A 25,758-nucleotide genomic window follows, 5' to 3' on the forward strand; every position below is an offset into this window, starting at 1 on the left:
CCCCTTAAGGATTTGCTGATGTACCTGCTACAGTTAGTCCAAGCATTGAAATATGAAAACTTTGATGACATAAAGAATGGCCTGGAGCCTAGCAAGAGGGACAGTCAAGGTTCCATGTCAGAAGCTATGACAACATCTGGATCTAATGCTTCAGAAATTGACAGGTAAGAAGCTTAGACTTCCAGCAGAAAGGCAGAAACATGTAATATTCTAAGACATCAAATTGTTTCTTCTTTTTAGGGGAGCTTTGCATATTCATCATGTTATTTTGTAATCTGAACATTAAAAAAAAACCCCAAGAATAAAATAAAACCTAACAAATCTGGAGCATTAATGAAATGTGCTTCCTGATTATACATAGTTTAAAGAGCAAACAGTGTTAAAGTTGTGGCCTTTGCTCTTACTACACAAAAGGAAGAAAACTTCTGTAGTGCAGGAAAATCACTGCTCTTGCTTCCTTCTGTGTTTGCAAAAGTTAAGATGTCTTCACTGAAGTTATATGAGGTTCCACTCCCTGCTTTCCTCACAGAATGTGGATCTAAAAGTCCAGTCAATTTGAAGTGAAAAGAAATTTCATTCTGCTTCTGCAAAAGAAGGTGTAGACTTGTGGAAAAAAGTCTTGCAGGAATCCAAAAGAAAGACTGAGGTAGCTAATAAAGTGTTAAGCAAAGTGCAAATGAGCTTGGTAACCAAAGACTTCTGTGAATATTTGTTACAGACTTTTAGAATTTTCAGTCATAAGCTTCTAATGACTTTGTAACACAAGGGTGTATTTTTTGATCATTCTGCAAAGCCGTAAAAGTGGGTGTTGTGGGAAGGGTGGTGTATTTTGAGGCTCAAATGATACTTAGATCTTAGGAGAGCTATTTAATTACTTCTTTTCAGGTAAATTTACCATCTGAAAACTTTGCCTTACAAATAAGCATTTGTCTGCTCTGTGTAGTTTCATTCCAAAGACTAGTGCTTGCAGGTGTTGTGTATCAGCAGTTTCATCCTAGAACATTTGAGAAAACTCCTGAAAATGCAGACTTGTTGAATTCATATCTATGTCTGCTTATTTTGAATGGAAGATTTAATAAAATGCAAAGTTTGTTTGAGTGAATGTCCTTCACAGGCATAAACTGTATAGCTCTCCAGGCACAGATTTTTGCTGTTTTCAGGAGCTGCAGCTGTCAAAGTTGCTGTTCATGCAGTTTGTTCTGAAACAAGATTGGGATGCTACCTTCAAAGAAAGGTAGCAAAGAAACTCTTCCAGTTTTCTGAATTTATTATGCTGTGGAAGTGAAATTCATTGTGATTTCCATGCATGCTCCCTGGCCCCTAAGCAAGAACCTTGAATCCTACTAGTTACGTGCTTTCCTTTGTGTAGTTCCCAGATTATGAGTCCTATTCCACCTGTTTCCTCTCCACCTCTTACTTCTAAGACAAAAGAGCTTGCAGAAAATGAAAACCTTGATGTAAGTCACATGATTTACTTTCTATTTATTGTAAGTTTCTAGTGACCTGGTACTGTTTCTTGCTTTTATGTTCGAATATTTGAATCCTTTGGGTAAATCTCACTGAATATTTAAAGTGTCCAAAGAATATAAAGTAAATGCTAAGAAAATAGCAATGGCTTAACTGAATTTTTTTACAGAGTGTCTCTTTATGTCCATGATCACAGTATGCAAAGCTGGGGGCCTGGAAATTGAAATTAAAGTATTCTTCTGTAAAGGAGAAAATTATTATGTGATAGCAAAGGCTATCACATACTGATAAGACACTGAAAACTGCACGTGTTCAGGGTGTTCTAAAACAGTCTTGTAATAGAAAACAGTTATCCAGATATTTCAGTCTCTGCAGTCTCTTCTTTTGTATTCTTTGACATGTCATCTGTTTTGAACCTAAGTGAGACACTGTCTTGGTTTAGTTCTGCCAAGGACTATATTCAGTTTATGCCAAAAGTAGACAAATAATAGGAATGGGACTGAAAGAAGGGAAAGATAGAAGGTAAAGACATTTTGAAGGAATCTGATATTAGCCTGATATGCGGATTAATTGGTCTTTGAACTAATGATCCATTCCCTGTTGCAAATTGGCCTTTTTTGAGTCTCAATACTGCATAGAAAATAAATCTCAAATTGAGCATATCAGTAAAGATACACAGATTTTTTGCTATCTGGACTATTAAACCTGAAGGAAGCAGGTAAATGTTGTGTATCCTATACAAATTTGTTTTCTTGAAATCTAGAATATCTTCAAGATTGTTAGATGCTCTGGATACAAAACTGAGTAGGAAATCTCTTTGTGAGTTGAATGTTTTGGCATTTACAGCAAGATGCAATTGCATAGAAGGAAAGAGTAACATATTATAAATAGAAATTACATTAAAGGTTTCTTTTTGGAGAACATTGAAGTGCTTTTTATATATTGGTAACTACATTACTGGAGTAGCAGACCTTCTACTTTTAGTAGTGTTGCTGGATTTAAAGGAATATGTAAATTTAAAGGAATATGTAAATTATTGTGATTTAAATATTAGGTAGGATTGGATTCAGATTTTAGAAGGAAATATATCTCTCACAACTCTTACATTTACTTGGTGTTTTTCCTTAACTTTTTCTCTCTCTCAGATGCTTAGATTTCTTTGTAACCTAAATTTTTTTTTGCTCTTCTTAAATCCCTTCCAGCAAGACCTTTGCACTTTCTTGATATCACGGGCATGCAAAAATTCCACGTTGGCAAACTACTTGTACTGGTATGTTAGAAACTGTATATTTATACTGTATCAAGATGTAATTGAAATCAAAGCTATAATGTCCAGAAGGATGCTCATGAAAAGATGACCTGTCTTGAGAGCTTCAGAATCTCAGTTTTTCTCCGGGTAAAGTAGTAGATTTAAAACAATAGGCATTTAAACATATTAATTTATAAATGGAGGCTAATGAAATGTAGAAATACGCATTACTGTTAGACTAAGGAAGGTAATGTCTAGAACGTTACATACAATGTCACAAAAAGCAGCCAGTGTTAGAAGTTGTCATTCAAGTTATTTATGGTTTTGGGGAGAGATTAAGTTCACCTTTGCTCTGCTTTGCTGTTTGTGTGGTTGTAATTTTTGTGCGTATAATCTTTGACAATGTTGGCTAGAATACTGAACTTACGCACTTAAATATTAATCAAAGGTGTATGTTAAGAAGATTCATAAAGGAGTTTTTCTTTTAATTGTAACCTAATTTTAATTTTAGTCCATTTATGGTTATGAGCACAAACAAAATGTCATTGCAGATATGTGCAATCTTAAGGGGGAAATTTAGTTGTAAATATTAGTTCATCTATACTCTAGAGAGGTAGGATTGCTTAGTTCAGGATCTTGTCTCAGCTCAGTGCATCAGGAGTAAAATTAGATGTCTAAAGTAGTAATCTGCAAGCCTTCTGAACAAGTATGTGCATGTAGGAATTTTCTCATTTGAAGCAAGCTGAGATGATAGAACTGTACTGTGTGAAAGTGTGAGTCTGTGTGTGTATTAGTGTACAAACATCTGCATATGCACAACACTCACAGCTATTTACTTGCACGTACTTATGTATTTTAAAAGGAAGACCTTAGGTGCCTTTTATGTGTCGAAACCCAAGTCATATGATTCTCATTTGTAACCTTTGTAGCTGCATAAAATAACCAAAAATACTAATCATATGATCGTATTTTAGTGTGCTAAGAGCATTAACCACAGATAAATTGTGAATTGGGAACTAAATGTGAAATGTGATGTAAAATATAATCAACAGTTTTTATAAAATTTTTGCAAGAAACCTGTAAACTATGCTGAGAGAGTCCATTTATAACTTGGTAAGTTTTATTGTGTAATTATTCTTATTAGGTTGAATTTTAAGATACTTAACTGAATTGCCTATGTACATTTGCAAGGAATAGTTACTTCTGTTGCGGTGGCCAAAGATAATGTTCAGCTTCATTAAAAATTACTATTAAATATAAATTATTAAAATAATCGTAGTCTGAATTGGTGGGAGTAGAAACCAAGCGCTTGACCTAGTCAAATATTCTTAATTAAGATGTTGTTATCTTAACTTTCTTCTATCACCTTGATAGAAACTGTTCTCTTACATTTCAGCAACATCTCAGACACTCCATCTACAGAAAGTTTAAATGTCCCTAACTCTGTGGATTTTTTTGACTTATGACTTAAAAAAAATAAATTCAACAAAACGAATAAGAAAAGTCCACCAAACCAAAAACCCTAGTCAATTTATTCTTTGTTTTCTTTCCAGACATCTCAATTTCTCAGTGACAAAATACAAATGTTGCAGCCACTGTATGAGGTGACGTAGCCATAAATCCTCATGGCTGCTGATCAATTGTATGTTTCAACTATCCAGACACAGCATGCAACTAAAATAATCAATGGAAAAAGTACAATAACCCTTGAAAATAGAACCTTCTGCACAGTCACTTGTCATTGTAAAGCTATCCTGTCCTTTAACAGTGGCTCAGAAGTCAGTGCTACTGCTTTTTCTGTCTCCTCTTTGGACATACGAGACACCTACCCAAGTATGAAGCATTACTCTTACTCCTTGCTTCGAATAACTTTGAGAAACTGTCCAGGGCTTTTTAACAAATGAAGATGAAAATGGCATGTTTCAATTCATTACTTCTCCTTTTCCTTCAAGTTTACATGCAGACTTTGGACTTACTTTTATAAACACATTTGTGCGAGAACAGTCTATAACATGCATTAGCAAGGCCCTAGGAACAATCTTTAGATACAGATTTCATTGGGGTTGTACACCTGGAATAAGCTACATATGCCTTATTATAGTGGATGTAATACGCTGTGTATTTATAAATAAGACTACTCAAATTTGATCAGCTGCAAATGACAGACCTCTAGTCTTGTCTCACAATTACTCTGTCATGAAGAGATTCTGTACAAGTACATAAGGAAGGTGTAATTCTTGCTGACGTGTAATGTCCAAGAGACTGTCTTGAAGTAGTCACTTTTGAATCCAAATGCAGTGTTTGAAAATTTACTGAGATGCTAATTTCTTTTTTTTTTTTAATACTATTTATTATGCTTTTACTTCGTTATATTTCTATTGAATGTTTTTGCTGGGTAGTACTAGGAGATACATTGACCAACAGAAAGCAGATATGTACCTAGCTTTCAGTTAATAGCTACTCTTTGCTTGTCAGTGCTGCAAGTAGAAATTTAGATAAAAGCACTCCAAATGACTGCTTAACATGAAAATAAATTTTCAGTGTAGGTGTTCCAGATTGTACTATTAAGTTTTGTATCCAGTTAATAATTTAGAAATGGAAACTCTGGCATGTACACTCTGCACAGCTGCTTTAGGACGAATACTTTTCCTTGTACCATTTCTAATGGTAAAACAGGGAGCAGGTAGAGTGAGATTCTCCTTGTGTTGTAGGTGCTCTTGAATAACAAGTTTGCAGCCACTAAATTATGTAGCAGGTGGAATTATGGTTCACAGTGGAAAACATGCTCAGTTGTACTTCTTGGCTGGAGAGTTCATGTGATTTGGACTTCAGGTGTGTCCTCTTTGCGTCATGACACTTCACTGTAAGTGAAAAACCACAGACACTTTGATAGACTCTCCTGATCCAAATGGAATTGGGGACTATGCAATTTTAAGAGTTCAACTGTTGGTTGAGCTAAAGATGATCTTCATTTTTAGTTCCAGGTCTGTAATACAGGGTTACTGTGTTTCACTCAAATTGTGTAGCTCCAAGAGGAAGCTGTAACTCCGGTTGTTTTTATGCTGCAGGTATGTAATAGTGGAGTGTGAAGACCAAGATACACAGCAGAGGGACCCAAAGACTCACGAAATGTACTTAAACATGATGAGAAGATTCAGTCAGGCTTTGCTGAAGGTAATGGCTCTGTATCAGGAAGTCTGTAATGATTTGGGATAGTTCTTCCTTAAAAAGGTTCAGGTGTCTTAAGAGGATGTGTAGGGTTTTTTTGTGTATGTGTGTCACATGCATTGAAATTTTATAAAAGCTTCCACTCCTGCTCGAATTTTGAATTTGTAAGCTGAAGAAACTGCCAAAAATGAAAAGAGCAAATATTGAGAACTCTTTCTTCTCTTTTGTTGCTTGCTCCTGTTAGTAACATACTGATTCTAAAATACCCTGCCTTACAATGGGTCTAAAACACTTTAAAAGCCTTCTGTAATCAATGTGTTATTTATTTACTGTTTATTTAGTTATTTATTGTAAACTCTTGTCCTTGAGGCGCAAGTGGAGAGACTCATGTGGAACTCAGAAATAGCCCTTGCTGTTCTGTGTGTCGGCAGCAGAGGGTGCTGGAGCAGCAGGGAAAAAAAACCTAAAACAGCTGAAAAAAATTCTGTGAATTGGAAGTCTTACTGTATAGCAAGTCTGCAGTCTTTACATATTTCCATGTATCTCACCTTTGTATTATTTCCAATTTTAGGGGGGTTACTTGAATCTGATTCTTGTGCTTCATAAGAATATTTTGCAGTTACCCACACTAACTTACTTTGGCTGTGTGAATTGGTTTGTCACGCATGGCTGTTCACCACTGAAATTGTTGAAGCAAATTGAAGTGCACTGTTAGGTCAGATAATTGGTTGCCAGCTACAGTGACTGTGATTGTGTTTTACAGAAAATACCTTTTGAATTGACGGGAAATTGATCATTATTCACTTAACCTCTTAAAAGCCCAAAGGTCTAAGAATAAAGGAATGATTTCTAGATAAAATAATTACAGAATGAGGAATTAATTCTGTTACTTTTCATTCTTTTAGGGTGATAAGTCTGTCAGAGTTATGCGCTCGCTTCTGGCAGCCCAGCAGACGTTTGTAGATCGGCTGGTTCATGTAATGAAAGCAGTGCAGCGTGAAAGTGGGAATCGTAAGAAGAAGGTAACTAAAGGATTGGAAAGCCTGTCTGTGGCCTAAATTTGACAATGGGTAGGAATGTTAGCCTTTTATTAAAGTTCCTTTGCACTGAGATCTGTAACAGATTTCCATCCTTCTGCAATAATTTTGGTTAACTGTGAACAAACTTTAGAAAGGTTCTGATAGTTCAAAACTCCAAAGTGTGTTTGAAGTTTGTAGATAGAAAACAGAAGAGGCCCTTGTAAGCACTCATTGGGTGCTTTGGCCAAAGAAATATGTGAGAATTGTTAAACAGTTGATGATATAACTGAACATTTTGTGGGGATGTGGGAGAGTATCAGGTTATTGTCATGTGAGTGATATGGCAGGACAGATAGTAAAAATCAGTTACTAGCAAGGTTTCATTTGTTCCAAAAGCAAAAAAGCTGTTCTTCTGTAATGTATGTGTTTATCAGAACTCTGCTTTCTGTTGGGTCTTGAGGAAGAGGCTTTCTGTTATATGTTTCAGGAAGCTTTGTCCTTCTTAGCTAAAGTGTTTTAAGTGCACCTGGCAAATGGGTCTGAGAAAGAAAGTGGAAATGCAGAGAGATTTCTGTTTGTGTATAATATTTTCCTTTGACACACATCAGTATTTTTAAACATTAATTTTTCAGTGTGATGGTTTCTTTAAATGTATGGGGTATATTTATGCAGAAAAAGCACTTATTAACAAAAAGTGAGGCAATTTGTTCTGTGTATCGATAACAAAGGCTAAACGAAGAGGAGAATTTTTCAATTTCTAAGATTCTCTTTCCTGCTTGTACATTGGTAGTATTCAGTTGTATATTCTTTTAAGAGATCGCTGTAAAACTAAGAAATACATGGCTTTTACTTTTAGATTTCAATCTAGCTAGCAGCAATTAAGCACTAGAACTACTCCTAACAGTTGTGGTCCTCCTTAGTGTCTGTTTGTGTCTTTCATATTCAGCAAGGGAAAAGACTAGAGATTTTAATGTATTCGACCTTTACTATGTAGGACACCAAGTGTAAAATGCTCAAAAGTTGAGCAGTTTTGTGTTTCTGATAACTACAGATGGAGGAATGTCGAGCAAGCCTGGAAGTGAGATCAGTGAAAGCTTTTGGCCATTTGGTTCCTTGGTAGTAGGAAATTCCTTGGTGGAATTGAGGGATATAAAGTTTCTGAGTTGGATTTTAATCAATTTCTGAAATACAACTAACATTTAATTTTTGGTATGAAAAACAGATCATCCTGTGCTTTGTGCAGGCAGTTTAGAAGTAAGTTGTTTTAAGACTGTCACATCTGGAACTTAGAAAATTGCTTGACGGGGCTAACACTAAATGGACTGTCTCCTTTGTTATTCAAATTACTGCAGATAGAAAGTTTTATTCTCCTGGATTATATGATTATATGAATAAACCTTGATTCTTTGTACAGATAAAGAATTGAATAAATTGAATATTCGTTAGTAATGCATCCTTCATTGTGGACTTCATATATACCTAGTGTGTGGTTTATGTTTTGTGGTGTTTTTCTTAAACAAATTTTCATTCTTTTAGAATGAGAGGCTTCAGGCATTGTTAGCTGATAATGAAAAGATGAATTTAGCAGACATGGAACTTATTCCACTTCCTCTGGAGCCTCAGGTGAAAATTAAAGGAATAATCCCTGAAAAAGCCACACTCTTCAAGGTAAGTGAGAGCTTCACAGTAGCTGAAATACAAACAAGTCTTGTGAATCCTAAACTTAGAAACATCAGTTGTAAGATGTAAAGGGACAGACACAGTCAAGGCAAAATGCAATTATAGCATGCTCTTTAAGTGGTTAAACAACTCCTTATTTTCTTTTGGTTTTCAATTTAAATTTTTTAATTTGAAGTAGCTTTTATAACAGTGAAACAGATGATGAAGTTCAGAATTTTCCAAAATTTTGTGTGAGTACCACTTAAAGATCAAAATCATGTAAATAAAAGCAGGTGTGCTGTGTCTCATTTACATCTGTGGGTCTGTCCCATTGCTTAATAAAGCTTAAGTTCATAGAGAGTGGAAAGCACTGTGGTGGTCCATTTCATGTAGTTGCAGTAAATCCTATATCCCTGTGATTGGTAATTCCTTAAACCAAACTGTAGCTGCGTGTGACCATAAAACAGCCAATGTAATGTAGAAAGGGCTGGGGTTATTTTGTTAATTTTACTGCTTGAAATGTAAGTTAATTCTTGCAGTGTAAGTTGTTACCTGTGCTCAGTGGGGTTGGACCATTTTATTAGTTTTTGTTCAACTCCTATAGGTGACTGCAGTCTAATTTTAGGATGACCAAAATTTTCTGTACAAGTCAGGCCTATGTCCCAGAGGCCTTTGTTTGCCAGTTAAAGAATTCCTGTAGGCTGCTACGACAGCCAGTGTTAAATCTCTCATCTCGGATAGGTCCTAGATTTATTATGTACAGTAGTTTCATCAGAGTCCTTGTTGACTGTGTTGTTGTTTGAGTTTGCTTAAAATCAGAGATACTGTGCATAGTTTTCTACCAGTTCTAGCTTGCTTCTCTCTATATCAAGTTAATTCCTTTGGAGCAGAGGCTTCTGCAGTTGCATGCTCTTGCACCTTTGGTTGGAGGCAACATTGAAAAGATTTTGTTAGGAAAGCAAACTTTTGCAAATCATCATTTTGTGTGAGTATGATTTAAGAGTTAGGGAAAGAATGTGGAAAAACAGATTGCTGGAACAGCACCCAAATGTTTCCTATCAGTAATAATAGCTGAAATTCTTCAGGACAAACTCAAGGCAATCTTTTACATATTGGTCCTCTGTAGCTGTGCAAAAAAAGTAGGACCAAAAATGTGAGATGTAACTTGTTTCAAAATCAGAGATTTTTTTCTTCTCCTAATTCTGACAGTTGACATTTTTCCATTTAATATCTCACCCTGGGCTATGGGATAAAAAAAACGAATGGAATTAAAAAGGAAGGAGTTACTGATTTTTGGTGCCCTTGGACATCACATAACTTTTGTAGGACTACATAAAGAATAATTTTGCCTTTACTTGTGGAACTTAATAATTTTGTGGTATTAATTTAAAATTGTAATCTTACTGCTCAAGATTAAACTCTATACCTCAATTATTTTTGGTTTGCTGTGGAGGGAAGTGACTTGGTCAGTTGCAATAGATTGTAACATTCATGTACGTAATTGATCCTCTTTGACCCATTTTACGTGGAAAAATTGCAAACAATTAAGTGGGTTTTCTCAAACAATAATGTAAAAAGGCATTTTTGCTTTTGCTAAATAGATTAAGGAAGCAATTAATTGTTTAAGATGACTTGCCCCTAGGAGTTCTTTCTTGCTTATCCTATAATTGTGCTGCTTTTTGATCTGATGACTTAAAATTTGTTTTGATGTGACCTTTTGCATAGTGCTTCCTTGTTGATTGGAATTACATGCACACGGAAAAAAACTGAATACTTCTGTCCTTTCCTCTTCTGCTGCTGTGGGGTGCAGGGAGGGAGAATGTATCCTTGATTAAAAAGGAAGGAAAGCATTAAGGTATTTTTCTTATTAAAATACAGCTGCACTTTTGGTAATTGGAAGTGGTACACTCTAAACTATTGAGACAATGCAAATACAATGCAAAGATTTTATTTCTGAGATCCATTGTAGCAATGTGTTAATATGAACACTGCTGTGAACCAGCTTATTAGTATATTTCCTTTTGCAGAGTGCCTTAATGCCTGCTCAGTTATTCTTCAAGACAGAAGATGGAGGCAAATATCCTGTGATTTTTAAGCATGGCGATGATTTACGTCAAGATCAACTTATTCTTCAGATTATTTCACTCATGGATAAGGTGAAAATTATTAATCTATATCCTGTTCTTTCTGTTTTCTTGATTTTCCTTGTCAAAAGCAAGACTGTTTAACACTGTTAATGCAGCTTATATTGCTGATAATTTGAGAGTTCTCGGATCTCTAGGTGGCCTTTTTTTCTTTTCTATATAGATGTGCAATTACCCTATGTAGATTAAGAAAAAAACCACATAATTGCCAAACAGGCTCTCACTCATTATCAGTTTCAGTGGAGATCAATGTCCAGTACACATCCTTTTAGTAATAAAATCTGACTTTCTGTTGCATTCATCTTTGCTTTTGTATATTGTTTTTTTCCAGCTGTTAAGAAAAGAGAATCTGGATTTGAAGTTGACACCCTATAAAGTGCTGGCAACTAGTACAAAACATGGTATGAATACACTTATTTCCTAAAAATACAGTACGGAGAAGAGTCTCCTCCCTGGGTTCTTAGTGTGTAAGAAAATCTTGTTAGAGTTTAAGCCATGGAAGTAAACAGTCTGAGTCACCACAGTGTTCCAAAGGTGACTCAAATATCTCCATAAAAGGAGCCTGGCCTGGATTTAGGAGTAAATGACAATCAGCAATTACCAATCTGCTGGCTTTCAGTGTGATCATGAATAAATAATCTAACACTTCTATTCTAGAGATGTTTTCATTAAATGGAGGAGAAAAACAAAAAATCAAACTTGGCTGCTTTTAGATAGATTCTGGATAAATATTTAGAAAGCCATCAACATACTTTCTCTCATCTTGAAAACTTGTGAAAACACACCTTTTGCAAGTTTATTTAGTGTTAATGAAAAGTTGTTTTAAAAGTATTGAAGGCAGGAGATTGGAAAATGGGATCAAAAAAGTGGGTTTTTTGCTATTAGAAGCAGTTGAATGACTGTGTATTAGTTCTGTCAATTCATAAACATGTATTAGAGAGTAGTTTGTAAGTTCTGTGCATTGGAGATTTTCTCTTTTGGCTGTTTTCTGTCATAGGCTTCATGCAGTTTATTCCGTCAGTACCAGTTGCAGAAGTTCTTGCTACTGAGGAAACTATACAGGTACGTGATGGGGGAGTTGTAGATTGTCTTCTGATCTAACAGTGTAAGCTGAAGGCGTAGATGTTATGCAAAATTTTTAGTTTTTCAGCTGATTTTTTGGTCTGTTAGAAGACAAATTACAGCTGGAAACATTTGGGATTTGTTTGAAAAGGTATACATAAATGACCACTTGAGTATCCTGCATTCTAAAAGTAACACTATTTAAATAAATTAGAGTTTAGTTATGATATTGAAATCTCAGCTTTGCTGTAATGACAAATGGCAGATACCTGACACTTTTTGCTGCATGTTTGTCTTTCATTTATTTGACGTTGTCAAAATATGCTTTGATTACTGCTCTTCTCTTTTCAATGAAACAACTAAATAATTCATTCATACAATTTCTGAAGCCTGTTCCCCCTCAATAGTGGATGTATAGGTACTGTAACTTAGTTTTTTTAGCAGATTTTCTTAATTCTCATGGATTTGAATGGAGACATACAACTGAATAGCAGCACACAAAACTCATACTGGTTTCAATCCCAGCACACAAGCTAGATAGCAGAGCTCAGCTGTTTGAGATAATATAGCTGGATAAAAACATACCAAATTGCTGTATGAGGTGAGCAACTAATAGATTTTTTAATGAAAATAGAGCATATTTATTTGGATTTGATTTTTCATGGTGCTTTTTTCCTATTGTGTAGACAATATGGAAGCTTGCATTTTTTTTGTAATTCAGTAACTGTGAGTTGAAGCAAACTATCTCTCAGCTCGTATAAACTACCTATGTTAAAAATATGAAGATCTAAATTATTTATCATTTTTCATTATCATTTGCTTATCAAATAAGCTTACCAAATACTTATCACATATAAAAAATATTTTTCACTAATCAGTAACCAGCATCAAGTTACATAAGTTGGAGTTTTTTTAGCTTTCCATTCCATTCCATAGATTCCATTTCATCTGCACAGTCAATAATTTTACAGACTATAAAGTGCTTTCTTGACAATCATTTGTAATCTTGGAGGTGTACTATTCATGAATCATTCCATTACATATTTTTATAAAATAATCTGTTTAGAAATGCCTATGAAACTGTTAATTTTCAATTCCTTGCAACATCATGTGACTGGAAATAGGTTTTTATTGTTTCAGTTGCTATGCAGACATAAGGAGCAATTATTCCTGTGAAGAATTTTTAATCTAAATAGACAGTGCACCAAAAGAGTGAGATTTCCTGTGCTGAAACATGATAAAATAGCTGGGCATCATAGGCTAATGAAATGAAAAGCAGTTGAACACTTTCAGGAGTTGTGGAAGTTTAGTTTACTGTTTTTGGAAATATTAATTTTGGATTTCACAGCAGTTCTAGTAGAGAGGAGCACTCTGTATAACTACTGTATTAACTATTGAAAAGATTTAAAGCCAGAAAACCAGTGCTGCCTGGTGAAATGCAGATCTCCAGGAGAGAAAAGGTGTTTTGGTGTTTCAGTGTTACTTACCTTCTATCAACAACCTTAAAATTGCAGTTCATGTTTTAGAAGTTCATTTACGTAAGTGTCTTAGTTTTTCATTATGGTTTTAGTAACTTACTTGCTGTCCAGGGAACTACTACACTCTTCTTACAGTGTTTCCTTAGATTGTGCCTACTGGAAGAAACTTTGCTTAGGCTTGGATATAACTGAGTTTTCTCTTACTCAGGAAGGTTAAGAGAATTGTTTGGCCCTATCCACATTTCGCAGGAAATTCAGATTTTCCATTTCATGACTTAGGCTTATTTTCTTTTTAAACTTAATAGCAGCAGTTGGTTTTATTGAGGAATAGGGAGACATATAAGGATGCTAAACTATGTAAGAGCATACTCCACAGCTATAGTTCTAAAGCAGGACTGTTAATCCTGTTTTACTTTTTGTTGATATGACCTAAACAGTTTGCCTTGGAAGTATTGTCACTCATTGTTACTGATTAGTAACTTTTGAGTGCATTGTTAATCTTCTGTAACATTTAATAAAGGAAATTGCTTTTCAGTTTCTGTGCTAAGAATATGATGATTGAGACAGGATATAAATAAAGTGATATTAAACTAGATCTTAGGAGGTGTTTTGGGGGTGGTTGTTAGTTTAACAAATTGTAATAATGGCCATGTGTGGTCTTGATTTAATTGTTTTTTTTCTCTGAAGACCCAGTTTTGTATTATGTGGAATAACTAAATATCTTCATGGCATTCTCTGCAGAACTTCTTCAGAAAACATGCCCCTAGTGAGACTGGCCCTTATGGAATCAGCGCAGAGGTGATGGACACGTATGTTAAGAGTTGTGGTGAGTTACAGTCTAACAGCTGGCAACTTCTTAGGTGAAGTCTAAAGGGTATGGTGAGTGAAGTATTAAGTTATTTCAGTTTAGGTGGCTGCAAACAGGGCACTGTGCATGTAGTCGCTGTCAGAAATGCAGTAGAAAGAATAGTTTTAAGCCTGACACGTCACACACAAGACCGCTGTTGGTGGGTCTTAAAGGAGAGTATGAGATAAATACTCTTTGCTTTCCAGCAGCAATCTTATCTCTGCTCTCTCTGTATTGCGAGTTGGGGTCTTCATAATGCAGGGACACGTAAAGCATTTATGTAATGATAAATGCTTTACGTGTGTCAAAATTCTAATTGGTTTTGAAAACATTAGGCATTTTGGGGGGTGTGGTTACATTTGTATGAAAAGAAAAAATGGTAGCATACTTTTTGTTCAGTAAACTGATGACTGTGTTAAAATACCACATTTGCTATCCATAAAATTTAAAAAACCTCCATTTTAACAAAAGTTAAAAAAAAGGAGCATTCAGGTGTGACTCCACAGTACCTTCTCCTTTTCCCTTCTCTTTCTGATAGTGCAGTCCTTAGAACTGCTTCAAACTGTTCTGGTTAGTGGGTAAAAGCAACTATTAAAACTGTTTGCTTTTTTTTACCATTGGTGATCTGACATGGATATCCAGGCTCATATCCATGCTTTATATTTGTTTACAGTGGCCTTAAAATAGCTTCAGTTCAAAACATGTATATTCACTTAGTTCAAAATACTTCACCTCCTTTTGAAGAATGTTTTTCCCAGTACTGAACTAATTAAGTCTTTAAGGGTTAGACATGTAATTGTATCATAAGAAATTAAAATCCTGACAGTACTGAATAAGTTCTAGAGTTTTAGTACTTCAAACGTTCTTCATAGTGCTGGCATTGATTATTCTTTACCAGCACCACTCCTGCCCCAAGTCTCTGTGGTATATTTATTGTTAGTGAACTAGAGCTAAAATAATGTAATATGCTGTTGTTAATTGTGTGGAACTTGTTTCTCTCCAGGAAAGGTACTCATACTGATGTTTACAATTTACTTTTTACAGCTGGTTATTGTGTGATTACTTACATCCTTGGAGTTGGAGATAGACATCTGGATAATCTGTTGCTAACAAAAACAGGTAATTCTTTTTAGCAGTATAATTTTATAGCAACAGTTGTTTAATTTCTAATGTGTTGGTACTTTTTCTCTGCAATTTCCTTGTGAGTATAACCCACTGAGTATTGCAGGCTAGATTATATTTTAAAATGTAAGTTGTATTGTCTCATTTAAGGTAATATTTGCTCCAGTGTGTAATAAGAAGATGATTTCTTAACTAGAGGAAATGAAGGATTTGAAAATAAAACTACTTCAACTATTAAAATCACTGCTGGGAGACAGAGGGAATTTCAGTTGTTTTCATTGAAAATGAGTTCATGTGTAGCTGCATGTGCTTCACAAAGTTTTGATAAATAACATTTCTTATAGCGGAACATCTTTTTGAATTGTTGTTTGGCTTATTTTTACTTGCTTGCTTACTTTTGAACTACGGCTTCCCTAGGAGTTCTGATTGCTTGAATACCTTCATTACATAGTAGTGGAGAATTAAGAGTTGTGGTTAAGTGTTTATTATGAAGTGAAACGTTTATTGAATGAGAAACGTTTAAATAAAAATGTTATTTGGAAAAAGAGACCCATCCACGTGGAAGGCTTATTAGTTACAGGTAAGGCTGAAGCATATACTGCTTTTAACCATGATAAGTCTGAAAGAGTAGAAAATTTACAGTTGGTCTTGATTAAAAGGTCTTGCTCTAAGCTCATGGGGGAACAACTAAAGCAAATGTATTTTACCCTATCTGTTTGAAAATATACAGTCATTTAAAGATCTGTCTTGAGAGGTCTCTCATTTATCTGTTGTGGTGGGTGTAAATCTTTCCTTTGCAGGCTCTGCTTGCATGCTGAGAGTAGTAATAGTTCAGTGTTTTGATTTGGGATAAAGTGCATCTTACCTGTCTGTGTTAAGTACAGCACAGTGGCTTTACTGGAAGAATTTGAGGAGTACAGCAGAGGGCAGTGCACATCCATCGTACATTCCAAGTCTGAAAACCCACAGTCTGCTACAAACTGAGGGCTTTTGTGAGCTGACAGGAGAAATCCTTATCTTCCACATTTTCCAGATACAACAAAGACCTTCTGCCAAGGCTTGTATCTTGCTACTGAGAATCCCTTAGCCTTAAGTCAGAAGAAGCTAATTTCATTCTTCTCCTGAAGAATGCATGCTCCAAGTACCTCCTTCGAAATCATACTACCCTATATGCATCCTTTCTTGATGATAATCATGTAATGAATTGAAGTTTTTCAGTAAAGAATACTGGGTATCAGCTGTGGGTTCATATATTTCTTACATATCATTACCTTTTTTTGGCTCAACCTTTCTGTTTGGTGAATGTAGCCACATCTGTTAGACTCCTTCCAATGGAATTGGTGCATCATCTTGTAACATAAGATGTCCATGCTTATAATGCAGATGCAGTATAATTTAAATATTAAGCTCTAGATACAGAAGTTCATAAAAATAGATTGTTTTCTGCACATTAGAAATGTGTCTTTTTGCATGAGATGTCAGTTACCTAATGAAATAATTTCTGTTGTCTTTCATGACTCTTTAATACCTATAGTTCTAGAAATGGAGTGGCTTTTTTGTAGTAGTAGTCTTGAAAAAGACATCTGGATTTTCACATTTCTTAGTACTGTATCATTATACTTCAATGGCAACTCTAGAAGTGTGTTTGGAAGAAGATGTGGGAATGTTCAGTCAAAACATCCTTATCTGTCAGTAATCCTAAAAATTACAAAAAGACTTGCATCAATTTCATAAATGTGTCTTGACTGGTAACCCAAAGGCCATTAAACACTCAGTATTCCATGGCAGGGATATTTATTTTCTCTGAAAACTTTGAACTTCTTACTTCTCACAGAGACAAAGTGCATTTTCAATTGTTCTGTGTTTTAATATCTTGTTTCTAAAGCCATAGCAGATATTACTGTGGTTTGTGGATAACACGACACTTTTTCAGCTGTATGCCCAGGATTAGGCAACATCGGTGCCTCCTTTTAGGATTACAGACTGATTTATATATTGAAGTTGACATCTGATTTAACAGCTAACATTCCTTTTGTTGCTTTGGAGGGAAGATCTGGGTGGTTGTGAAGCTGGATTGTGATATACAAGGTGTAGCATGTTCAGTTAGCTTCCATGGAAAATGCACTGGGCTATTACGTTGTAATTACGCCAAGCCTTCCCCTGAGAACATTTTGTTCTGCAGCTCTTACACTCACTGATTTGATTGTAGAGTCAGGATCTAGGTACTAATAAAATATCCAGATATGGATGTCTTCATATTTGCAAGGCAGTCAGTACATTCATAAGGAGAGTTAGAAAGTATTTCAGCTTTCATAGACAATTGAAGTCTCCTGTCCCTTTAGAGATATCTTAGTAATTTCAGCTTGCTTTATAGCCATGCAGAGGTTTCACAAATTTGTAGGCTATGTGTGGATATTCTAGAATATCCTAGACATTCAAATAGTTTCTTGATAGCACTGCTTATGTGTGTTTCTGACCAATTTACTCTCACCCTAGTGATGACCAGCTTATCTTTCAGTAACCTGTGATCACCTGCATGAAAATGCAAGTTCCCAGTATGAGTTCCCAAAGTACAGGGTCTTTGACCTGAGCCATACACTTGTCATTGCTCTGTAGCAGGAAGGAAAATTGCTATGTGGATAAAATTATGTTATTAATATCTAAGAGCAGGTCAAAGACTCAGTGCTCAGAACTTGAAAGCCACATTTGCTTTTAGTATCACGAATAAATAGATGAAAGAACTGGGCTGTCTTTTTATTTAATGCTAAGAGGTAGAACTGTGGTCACCAAATGACACCACATTTATTCTTCAGTCTCTGTTAGAAAGGGTTGCCAGGAAAGACAGCAAGGACCTGGACAGATTCATGTATGAAATGACACCATGTGTTTGTACTTCCTGTGGTTTTTAGTCAAAAAATCTATCCCAGAGCAGGTCTGCGATGGTAGAAATGGAAAACCTTCAAGATTCAAACATTCAGTCTCGGTCAGTGCTTAGACAAGTACATTGTTAAGTACATTTATTAATGTTGCAAAATACTGTAGTATGTAAAATACCATTTTTAAGGATGTTTTTAAATATTGCTGATCTTGATAGAGGGACATCCTTATTTTTGTAAAAAATAAAAACTAATGCATACTTTTGTCCTTTAGATTTCTGTCTGGAATTCTACTTTCTGTGGTGCTTATTATTAAAAAGAACATAATCTTTTAGCTTTTGATCTGTTGAAACACTTTTTCTTCTAGGTACCTTGAACAGCATTTGTCATCTAGTTATAAATATCAGACCTGGTTTTTTTTATAATATGCCTGAATAGAATGTATTTTGAGAATGGACAGCTTGGGGGAGGGAGGTGAGTTACAATGCCTAAGACAAGCTGGGCTCCTAACTGTTACATGGGTGACAGTGTTAAACTTTACCTCCATCTGTTGCTGCATACTGGCTTAAAAACCTGTATCCTGAATAAGTTCTTAAAAATTCACATTACTGTCATTGTTGTGGAGTCTTGGAAAAGTTGTAAGATGCTGCTTATGAAAGTAAATTAGGCATTCAGATTTTTTCATCATGCCACTGGTCTGTTAGCAAAAGAGAAATTTTTATAGTAACATTAGAATTTGCTGGGAAAGCCAGAAAAGCACCCCATCCATCCAGTCATTTTCATCAAGGACTTTTCATCCTATTGCTTCAAACTTAAAATAGGAATTTAGTTAAAATAATAACTAAATTGTGTATTTTTTTCATATGGGCCAAGTTAAAATAATAGTGGTGCTTGAGGTTTGCAAAGAAGTAATGAAATTTTTGTTTTGGTTTACAAATTGTGTTTTGGTTTAGTGTTTTTTTTTGTTCTTCCCCAGCAATGTGCACAGAGTAGTTTGAGATCATTTGCTTTTTTTATTGTTAAGAGACAACTGCCGTCAGACTTACTTTATTTCAGTAATTGCATCTAATTTTCTCTGTCCTCTGCATTTTAAGGTTTTCAGAATTCTGTCTGATTTTCAGTGTTTTTTCCTAGCAAAATGAAACAATCTTCTGTGCTGCTCTATAGACACTTTCTTCTGTATTAAAATCTAGATATTAGCAATGAAAGTAAAGGACAGATCACCCTCTCCAGCTGCAGTCAGGTGTTACTGGCTATTGCAAGGACCAGGTATGAATTTTTGTTCTCTACAGGTCCATGCTTCACTTAATCAAAGATTGCTGAAAGAAAGTCAGATGGACTTTGAAATCCCTGACACCCTGACTGGTAGTTGGGGTGACTTCCATGTTTTGTGCCACGTCCTTGAAGTCTTCAGTGGCCTTTCCTCTTTATTCCATATGTTAAAAAAACAGGAGTGGAAAAAGGTAGTCAAACTCATATAATAAAATATTTTAAAAAAACAAAAGCTCAAAAGTACCCAATAGTATCAACTTTTAGATTTTGAATTAAATAATTTTATATATGCATATTGCTTACTCCTGGAAGCTTCTCTTCTTCTTCCAGTCAGTAAATGCCTTCCAGTTAGTCAAGTGTCTTTCTTTTTCTACAGTACAATAAACAGGAAGGGCAGGGTAATTTCTAGTGCACTAGTTTTAAAGATGAGATCTGTTTCACATGTTGTCTTAAGTAATTCCTGATTTTAGTTTAAATCATGATGGAAACAAACAAAAAAACCCCTCACCTTTATGATTTAGCGCTCATTTGGGAACGGTAGTAAACCAAAGCAGAGGTCCAGTTTTGTCTGTAATTTATAAGCATATATAAAGATTAGGAGCCCTTTAAATTAAGACATAATAAAGTGGAAGAAGTTGGATCATGGTAAAACATGATGGTCTAAGATTGATGGAAGGGTATGTGTTATGACATTCACCCTGTATATTGAAGGAAGGATGTGTAATTGTTTGTAAAATGATGTTTTACAAACAGTTACATACTTTAGAAAAAGTATTGCACATACTTTAGAAAAGTGTTGCACAAAGTTCACATGAAGGCTGGATTACTGGGAGGATAGGTGATTACTGTATATAAATACCATGATATGAGTATGAAGTGTTACAGGGAAGTGACTGATACAGGTTGTAGAGAGACCATCCATCCCTGGGGATACTCAGAAACTGTGTGGACATGGCCCTGGCTAAGGCACTCTGGCTGTCTCTGCTCAACCAGGGGTTTTGACCAGATGTCCTCCAGAGGTCCCCTTATTCTTGGAACTGGAGTAATGTTGAGTGAAAACTGTCACATTCATTAATATAATGAAAGTGGAATAGTCAGTGTAATGCCCGGTTACAAATGGCACTTGGGATGATCACGTGAGAGACTTGCAATCTTTTTGTCTTGGTCTTGAAGATTTGAAATCATTGAGTTTATTAACTTCATAAATTTATTATATATTAACATAAATAAGAATATAAATATTACCTATTTCCAGTATTAAATCCATTGCAAATTCAATTTGTCCAAAGCAGGCTTGTTCTTCACTTATTCAGTTGGTAAGTCCTGGAGGGTAACATGAGTCAGGCGCCTCTGTAGAAATCTCTAGACCTTCAATGCTTCCTCAGGCTGCTCCTGGTGTAGAAGCTTTGTGCCAGCACCAGGGAGAGCCTTTTGTCCATGTTCTGTAGCATGGTGTGCTGGTTTAATTGATCTTGCAAGAACTGAATTAAAATTAATCAAATCTATATTTAGTAAACAGGTTTGAAAGGTTTTAAATATATTTATTTAAATGTGAGCTTGTACGTACATTTACGTATGTAAAAAACAGCTGAATTTTGAAGTACATCTAGGAAAACTATGATGTTAATGCAGGATGGCCTCATCTCACTTTCGAAGTGTCTATCACTCAATTATTGAAATTTTTTTGAATGTTTTAGATGTCTTTGTTACCAGTGTAAATTATTAATTATCATCTTTTATTCCTTATCTCCAGAGCAAACTGAAAAAAAATATTTCTGCTACAAGGGTTACTGTTTTATTCAAAATGTTGTCTCTTGACTCTTTAAGGTGACAGATTTAAATAAGAGAACAGAAAGCAAATCCCCAAAACTTTTCAGTTAAACATTTTTTCTAGCTTAATGATGAAAGGGTTCTGTATGTTGTTGGTTCAAAAATTTGGTGTACAAAAAGAAGCTCTAAAAGAATCTCCTTTATCAGACCAGTAAGAATATATCGAAGGAATGTTTATTTTTAATAGCACAATTAGTTATGCAGGATGTAATGGTTATGGCATTTATCAGTCAGCAAATACTTTGCCTCTTGTTGAGGATACTTGTGTTCTGTCTTTGAAATTGTATTGTCATGGAATAAGTTTCTTGGATTGAAGAAGAATGCTTATGACAGATCTCAAAAAGCCTTTTCTATTGATACTACATTATTATTCAATGAAACAGTCAAAGACAGGTGATTAACTGAAAAATATGACTGCTCCATTTCTTTTTTCCAAAAGCACTGAGAACCTAATCTTACGAAATCTTAAAATGAACGCACAAAATACCCAAAGGCAAATACACCTCTGTCTTTAATGCTGCTCAGTTCCATAATTCTGAGGCAAGACTCTATCTTCTGTGCTGTGTTTGTCTAGATAACAATCATGCTAATAATTTTCTGCCTTCTTGTTTAAAAGATCTTCTATCTTGTATCTGCATGCATATCTGCAGTCTCACCATCTTTTTGTAATATAGCTGTAGTATGGCTCAAGTCACATTGCTTAAATTACACATTCCAAACTGAAAATACATTTGCAGCCCACACTGAGAGACATTTTTCTGCTTAACACAGACAGTATTTAACTGAGTCAAGATTATTCCTAAAAAAATTATTACCTAGGAATTATGAATTGTTTTACTTTTATTTCTATTAGCACTTTTTTGTGCATTTATAATATATTTATTCTTCAGTTAATCTAAATATTTTAGGTTTTTTGAAGTTGCTGGTAAACTGAGGTTTACCAAGGGAAGTTCAGTTGTTCATTCTGCCACCAATAACATCTCATGGGTAGTTCAGTGATATTGTAAGGGAGCACTGCATTCTCCCCAGTCAATGTGTGAGCTTTATGGTGAGCAGCATGGCAGGTTGTTGATAGGAAGGGCAGTTGCCTTGTGCATTTGAAGAGAGGAGGCATATACAAGATTTTGTTATTGCTGCAAAGTGTTTTAAATGCAGTGACTTGAACTGAGAATGGAAACAGAGTGATGAAGTGAGGCAATTCATTTTAGTACTGAAAAAGGGTATGACAAACTTTTTGGTGGATTTGAAATCCAGTTTCAAATTTGAAGTTGTAGTGATGTTTCTTCAGTGTATTTCAAAACCACTGATAATTTCTGACTCTATTTGAACGACCCCAAAGACTTTTGAAGCAGCATTGAACTCATCTTTGGTGTTCAGTGACTTTGAAAGGTTGTTTATAGGATTGTGAGTCTTACTTTTTCTTTGTTATATTAGTTGTATATTAAATTTACCATATTTCATGCCAATGCAAAATACACATGGCACTGCTTTAAGTATTAATATTTAAATTAGCTAAAAAATTATAAAGGAGTTAAGAATTAGTAGTATCCATTGTGTAAACTGCATTTAATATCTACTAACCAGTTTCAGTATTGGTACAGTCTTTGTGAATATACTCCATTTGTTTAAAAATCAAAAAAGCTTGAATTTTAAATCTGCTTTTTCCTTTAAAACCATAGTTTCCAGTTAACAGCTGAAGATAAAAAATATACTGTTATAAATCTTACAGAAAACTTTCTGGGAGCTGCTTGCTATCTTCTTAATAATTCTGGTTTTTTAAGATTTGCACCAAGAACTTTTATTATGCACAGTGTTTGTCTTTCCTTCTTCTACAGGTAAACTGTTTCATATTGACTTTGGTTATATTTTGGGCCGGGACCCCAAGCCCCTTCCTCCCCCGATGAAGCTGAACAAGGAGATGGTGGAAGGCATGGGAGGCACCCAGAGCGAGCAGTACCAGGAGTTCCGCAAGCAGTGCTACACAGCGTTTCTCCACCTCCGCAGGTAACAGCACTGGGCTCGTGGCACAGCCCTTGAGAGCCACCCTAAAGCAGGAGAGGACACCAGTGAATGAATTGCTGAAATGTTTCTGTTGGAAATTCAAAGCTTGTTTAAATGAGAGCACAAGCATTTGTATGAAACAAAGGAATGAAAACATCACAGTGTTGGTGTAATGTGGAGGGTGAATGTAATTGTTCAAGTTAAAGCCCTCAATTTTGCTTGTTTAATAACTTAAATAGCTTCATTTCATAACTCAAGTGCGTTATTAAATTATATTTCTTTTGGGGTTATGTTTTTGCCCTTAAGCTTCTTTTCCTCTGATTATTGATGATCAAGGAACTGTCATTTTAATTTAAGTCATTACTCATTTGCTGCTTGATTCTCCTCCAGTTTAAATTAGTGATGATCAAATTCTTTGGCTTGAAGATGACACACACATATGCTTAGTTCAGTTCAGCTCCTGTGGGACAAAAATTAGCAACTTGTAGTGACAATCAAGCATGTTTGAAATTTCTTTAAATACCCAGAATTGTGGCAGCTAGAAACTCTTTAGAGTCTGGTGTCTATGAACCAACAGATCTTTCTTTTACATTTAGAATCAGTTTCATTCTTTGGCAGTGACTATATTACTTACCCATTAACTTTCTGAGCCAAGTAGCTCATTTTTGTTCTGTTTGAACAGAGGAGAGGTAAGCACTCCTGGTCTGTCCAGGGATTTAGTACATCTTCAATGAAGAGGAAAGATTTTCATTTTAATATCAAAGATTACCTAATGGAAATTTTCAAGTATGTGTAAGAAATTGTTAATATGATAAGCTTATGCAAAAAGTGCCTGGAATATGGAAAGCAGCCAGTGTTACAAAATAAAATGCTGCAGGTAGTTCTTCAGTTGATAAAAGGAGGAAGATTAAGGAGTTGGTCTAGGAACTGAAGTTATTAATGTGTTAAAAAGCCATTCAACAATTTGAAAAAATAGTGGCGTGTCATCAGCAAGCAATATTTGTGGCTTCAGAGAACAGTCCAACTTCTGAACTTTGCTTAAAACTGTTTTGTAATGCTGTATTTATTTGTCATATACTTGAGTTGTTTTTGTTTAAACCTAGCTGTTTCAGTGGAAAGGTCTGTTGTGTCAATGAAGGATTGTTCATTGAATTAATTTGTGTAATGATTTGCTACAAGGCTCATCATTAAATGTGTGTAGTATAATGGTAATTTGTGTATAGAACTAAACTGTAAATCAAGATGGTTTTATTTTTAATGTCTGGAATTGTAGTTGTAATTATAGTATTGCCAATATTTGCTCATTTTATTGGAAAATATTTTTACATGCTTCTAGATAAATACCCTTAAGGCTTTCAACAACAATACTGTATGATAATATTAAAATTACTGCAACAATTATTTTAAGCATCTAAAACTAAAAATAATTAAGATTACTTGTTAAAAAAGAATAATTGGTTGTGGAACACTTTAGTTCTAGCAGTTCTGCATATTGACAAAAACCCATTCACAGACAGATTTTCTGACCAAGTAGTATGAAATCATAACCTCTGATAGCTAAGACAAAATGCAAACTCTGTCATCTCCATCAGATTATGCTTTATTTTAGTTCTTTATTTCCCTGAGGAATAACTAATTCTCTAAATATTTCAAGTATTGTATCTTGGCATATCAGGATTCCTAGTGGAATGGATGTTGCATAATGAAAAAAAAAAATACAAGGAATTTTAAAGCTACAAGTGAAGGAATAGTTTTGTCCATTGTTTCTGGTTGTAAGCAGTTTGGCATATGATCCTTACTGTATGTTCTTTAGTTTGGGGATTTTCTTAGGGAGTAGGAATAAGGAGATGCTTTCTGCTTTCTTAGTAATAGTGTAATCAGTCAAGTGTCTTTGTCAGCAGTGCTGTAGTGAAGGAGCAGCTGCTGCACTGTGAATGTGTTGCAGAGCAAATTGTGACTGTCAGCAGGACTTGGGCTGTAGCAGCCTCTTTTGCTTTCGTTATACATGTTGAGCCTGTTTGAAGATGTTTAAATCCTGCTACATGTCAGCATTTCCTTTCCATCAAGAATTTCCTGCTTACACATCCTCAGTAGGTTCCATAGTATGACAAAATGGTTCATGAGTCCCACCTCCCTCCTCATGGAGGGTCATCCAAGAGCACATGGCACAGGGTTATGTTCTGAATGTTCTGGAATATCTCCACTGGGGCAGACTCTGCATCCTCTCTGGGCAATTTATGACAGCAAGGTATCAGTCAGAGCATTTCAGATTTTTTTCCAGAGTGAAAATGGCTCTACATTGTTTTGTTCCTTCCAGGTAAGGGTTTTCCCTGCATTAATCCTGTGAGAAGGTGTTCAGTTTGAGTTACTGGGCATAGGAAAGGGCAGAGGAGTAGTAGGTAAGTTGGAGTAGGGACAGAAGCTGTAGTTTGGGCTGAGATTTTTTTTTCTCTGTGTGGGTGAGGTAGTTTAATTGGCTGGAGTAGTTTTTCCCCAGTCTGTTCTTTGTTTAGGGACTGAGGCTGCAGTCCAGATCTGAATGGAAACACTGTGCAATAAAAGGA

The 25,758-nt window shown here is 35.3% G+C and overlaps 1 protein-coding gene across 1 annotated transcript in view; it reads left to right on the forward strand.

Moving 5' to 3' along the window:
- PIK3C3 (phosphatidylinositol 3-kinase catalytic subunit type 3) overlaps window positions 1–25,758 on the forward strand; it is a 66,545-nt gene that overhangs the window by 20,684 nt on the left and 20,103 nt on the right. Inside the window, exons 11-22 of the mRNA XM_054283386.1 lie at window positions 10–164; window positions 1,370–1,457; window positions 2,670–2,737; window positions 5,785–5,890; window positions 6,790–6,906; window positions 8,440–8,571; window positions 10,590–10,718; window positions 11,038–11,107; window positions 11,704–11,768; window positions 13,988–14,072; window positions 15,138–15,212; window positions 23,029–23,197. Of these exons, the coding sequence (XP_054139361.1) occupies window positions 10–164; window positions 1,370–1,457; window positions 2,670–2,737; window positions 5,785–5,890; window positions 6,790–6,906; window positions 8,440–8,571; window positions 10,590–10,718; window positions 11,038–11,107; window positions 11,704–11,768; window positions 13,988–14,072; window positions 15,138–15,212; window positions 23,029–23,197 (1,259 nt within the window). The remainder of the gene's footprint in view (window positions 1–9; window positions 165–1,369; window positions 1,458–2,669; window positions 2,738–5,784; window positions 5,891–6,789; window positions 6,907–8,439; window positions 8,572–10,589; window positions 10,719–11,037; window positions 11,108–11,703; window positions 11,769–13,987; window positions 14,073–15,137; window positions 15,213–23,028; window positions 23,198–25,758) is intronic.

The sequence above is a fragment of the Melozone crissalis genome, unplaced genomic scaffold (genome assembly GCF_028551555.1).
Source record: "Melozone crissalis strain CALT ecotype California unplaced genomic scaffold, PUWL_Pcris_2 ptg000036l_1, whole genome shotgun sequence".
In the NCBI taxonomy this organism is placed as follows: domain Eukaryota; kingdom Metazoa; phylum Chordata; class Aves; order Passeriformes; family Passerellidae; genus Melozone; species Melozone crissalis.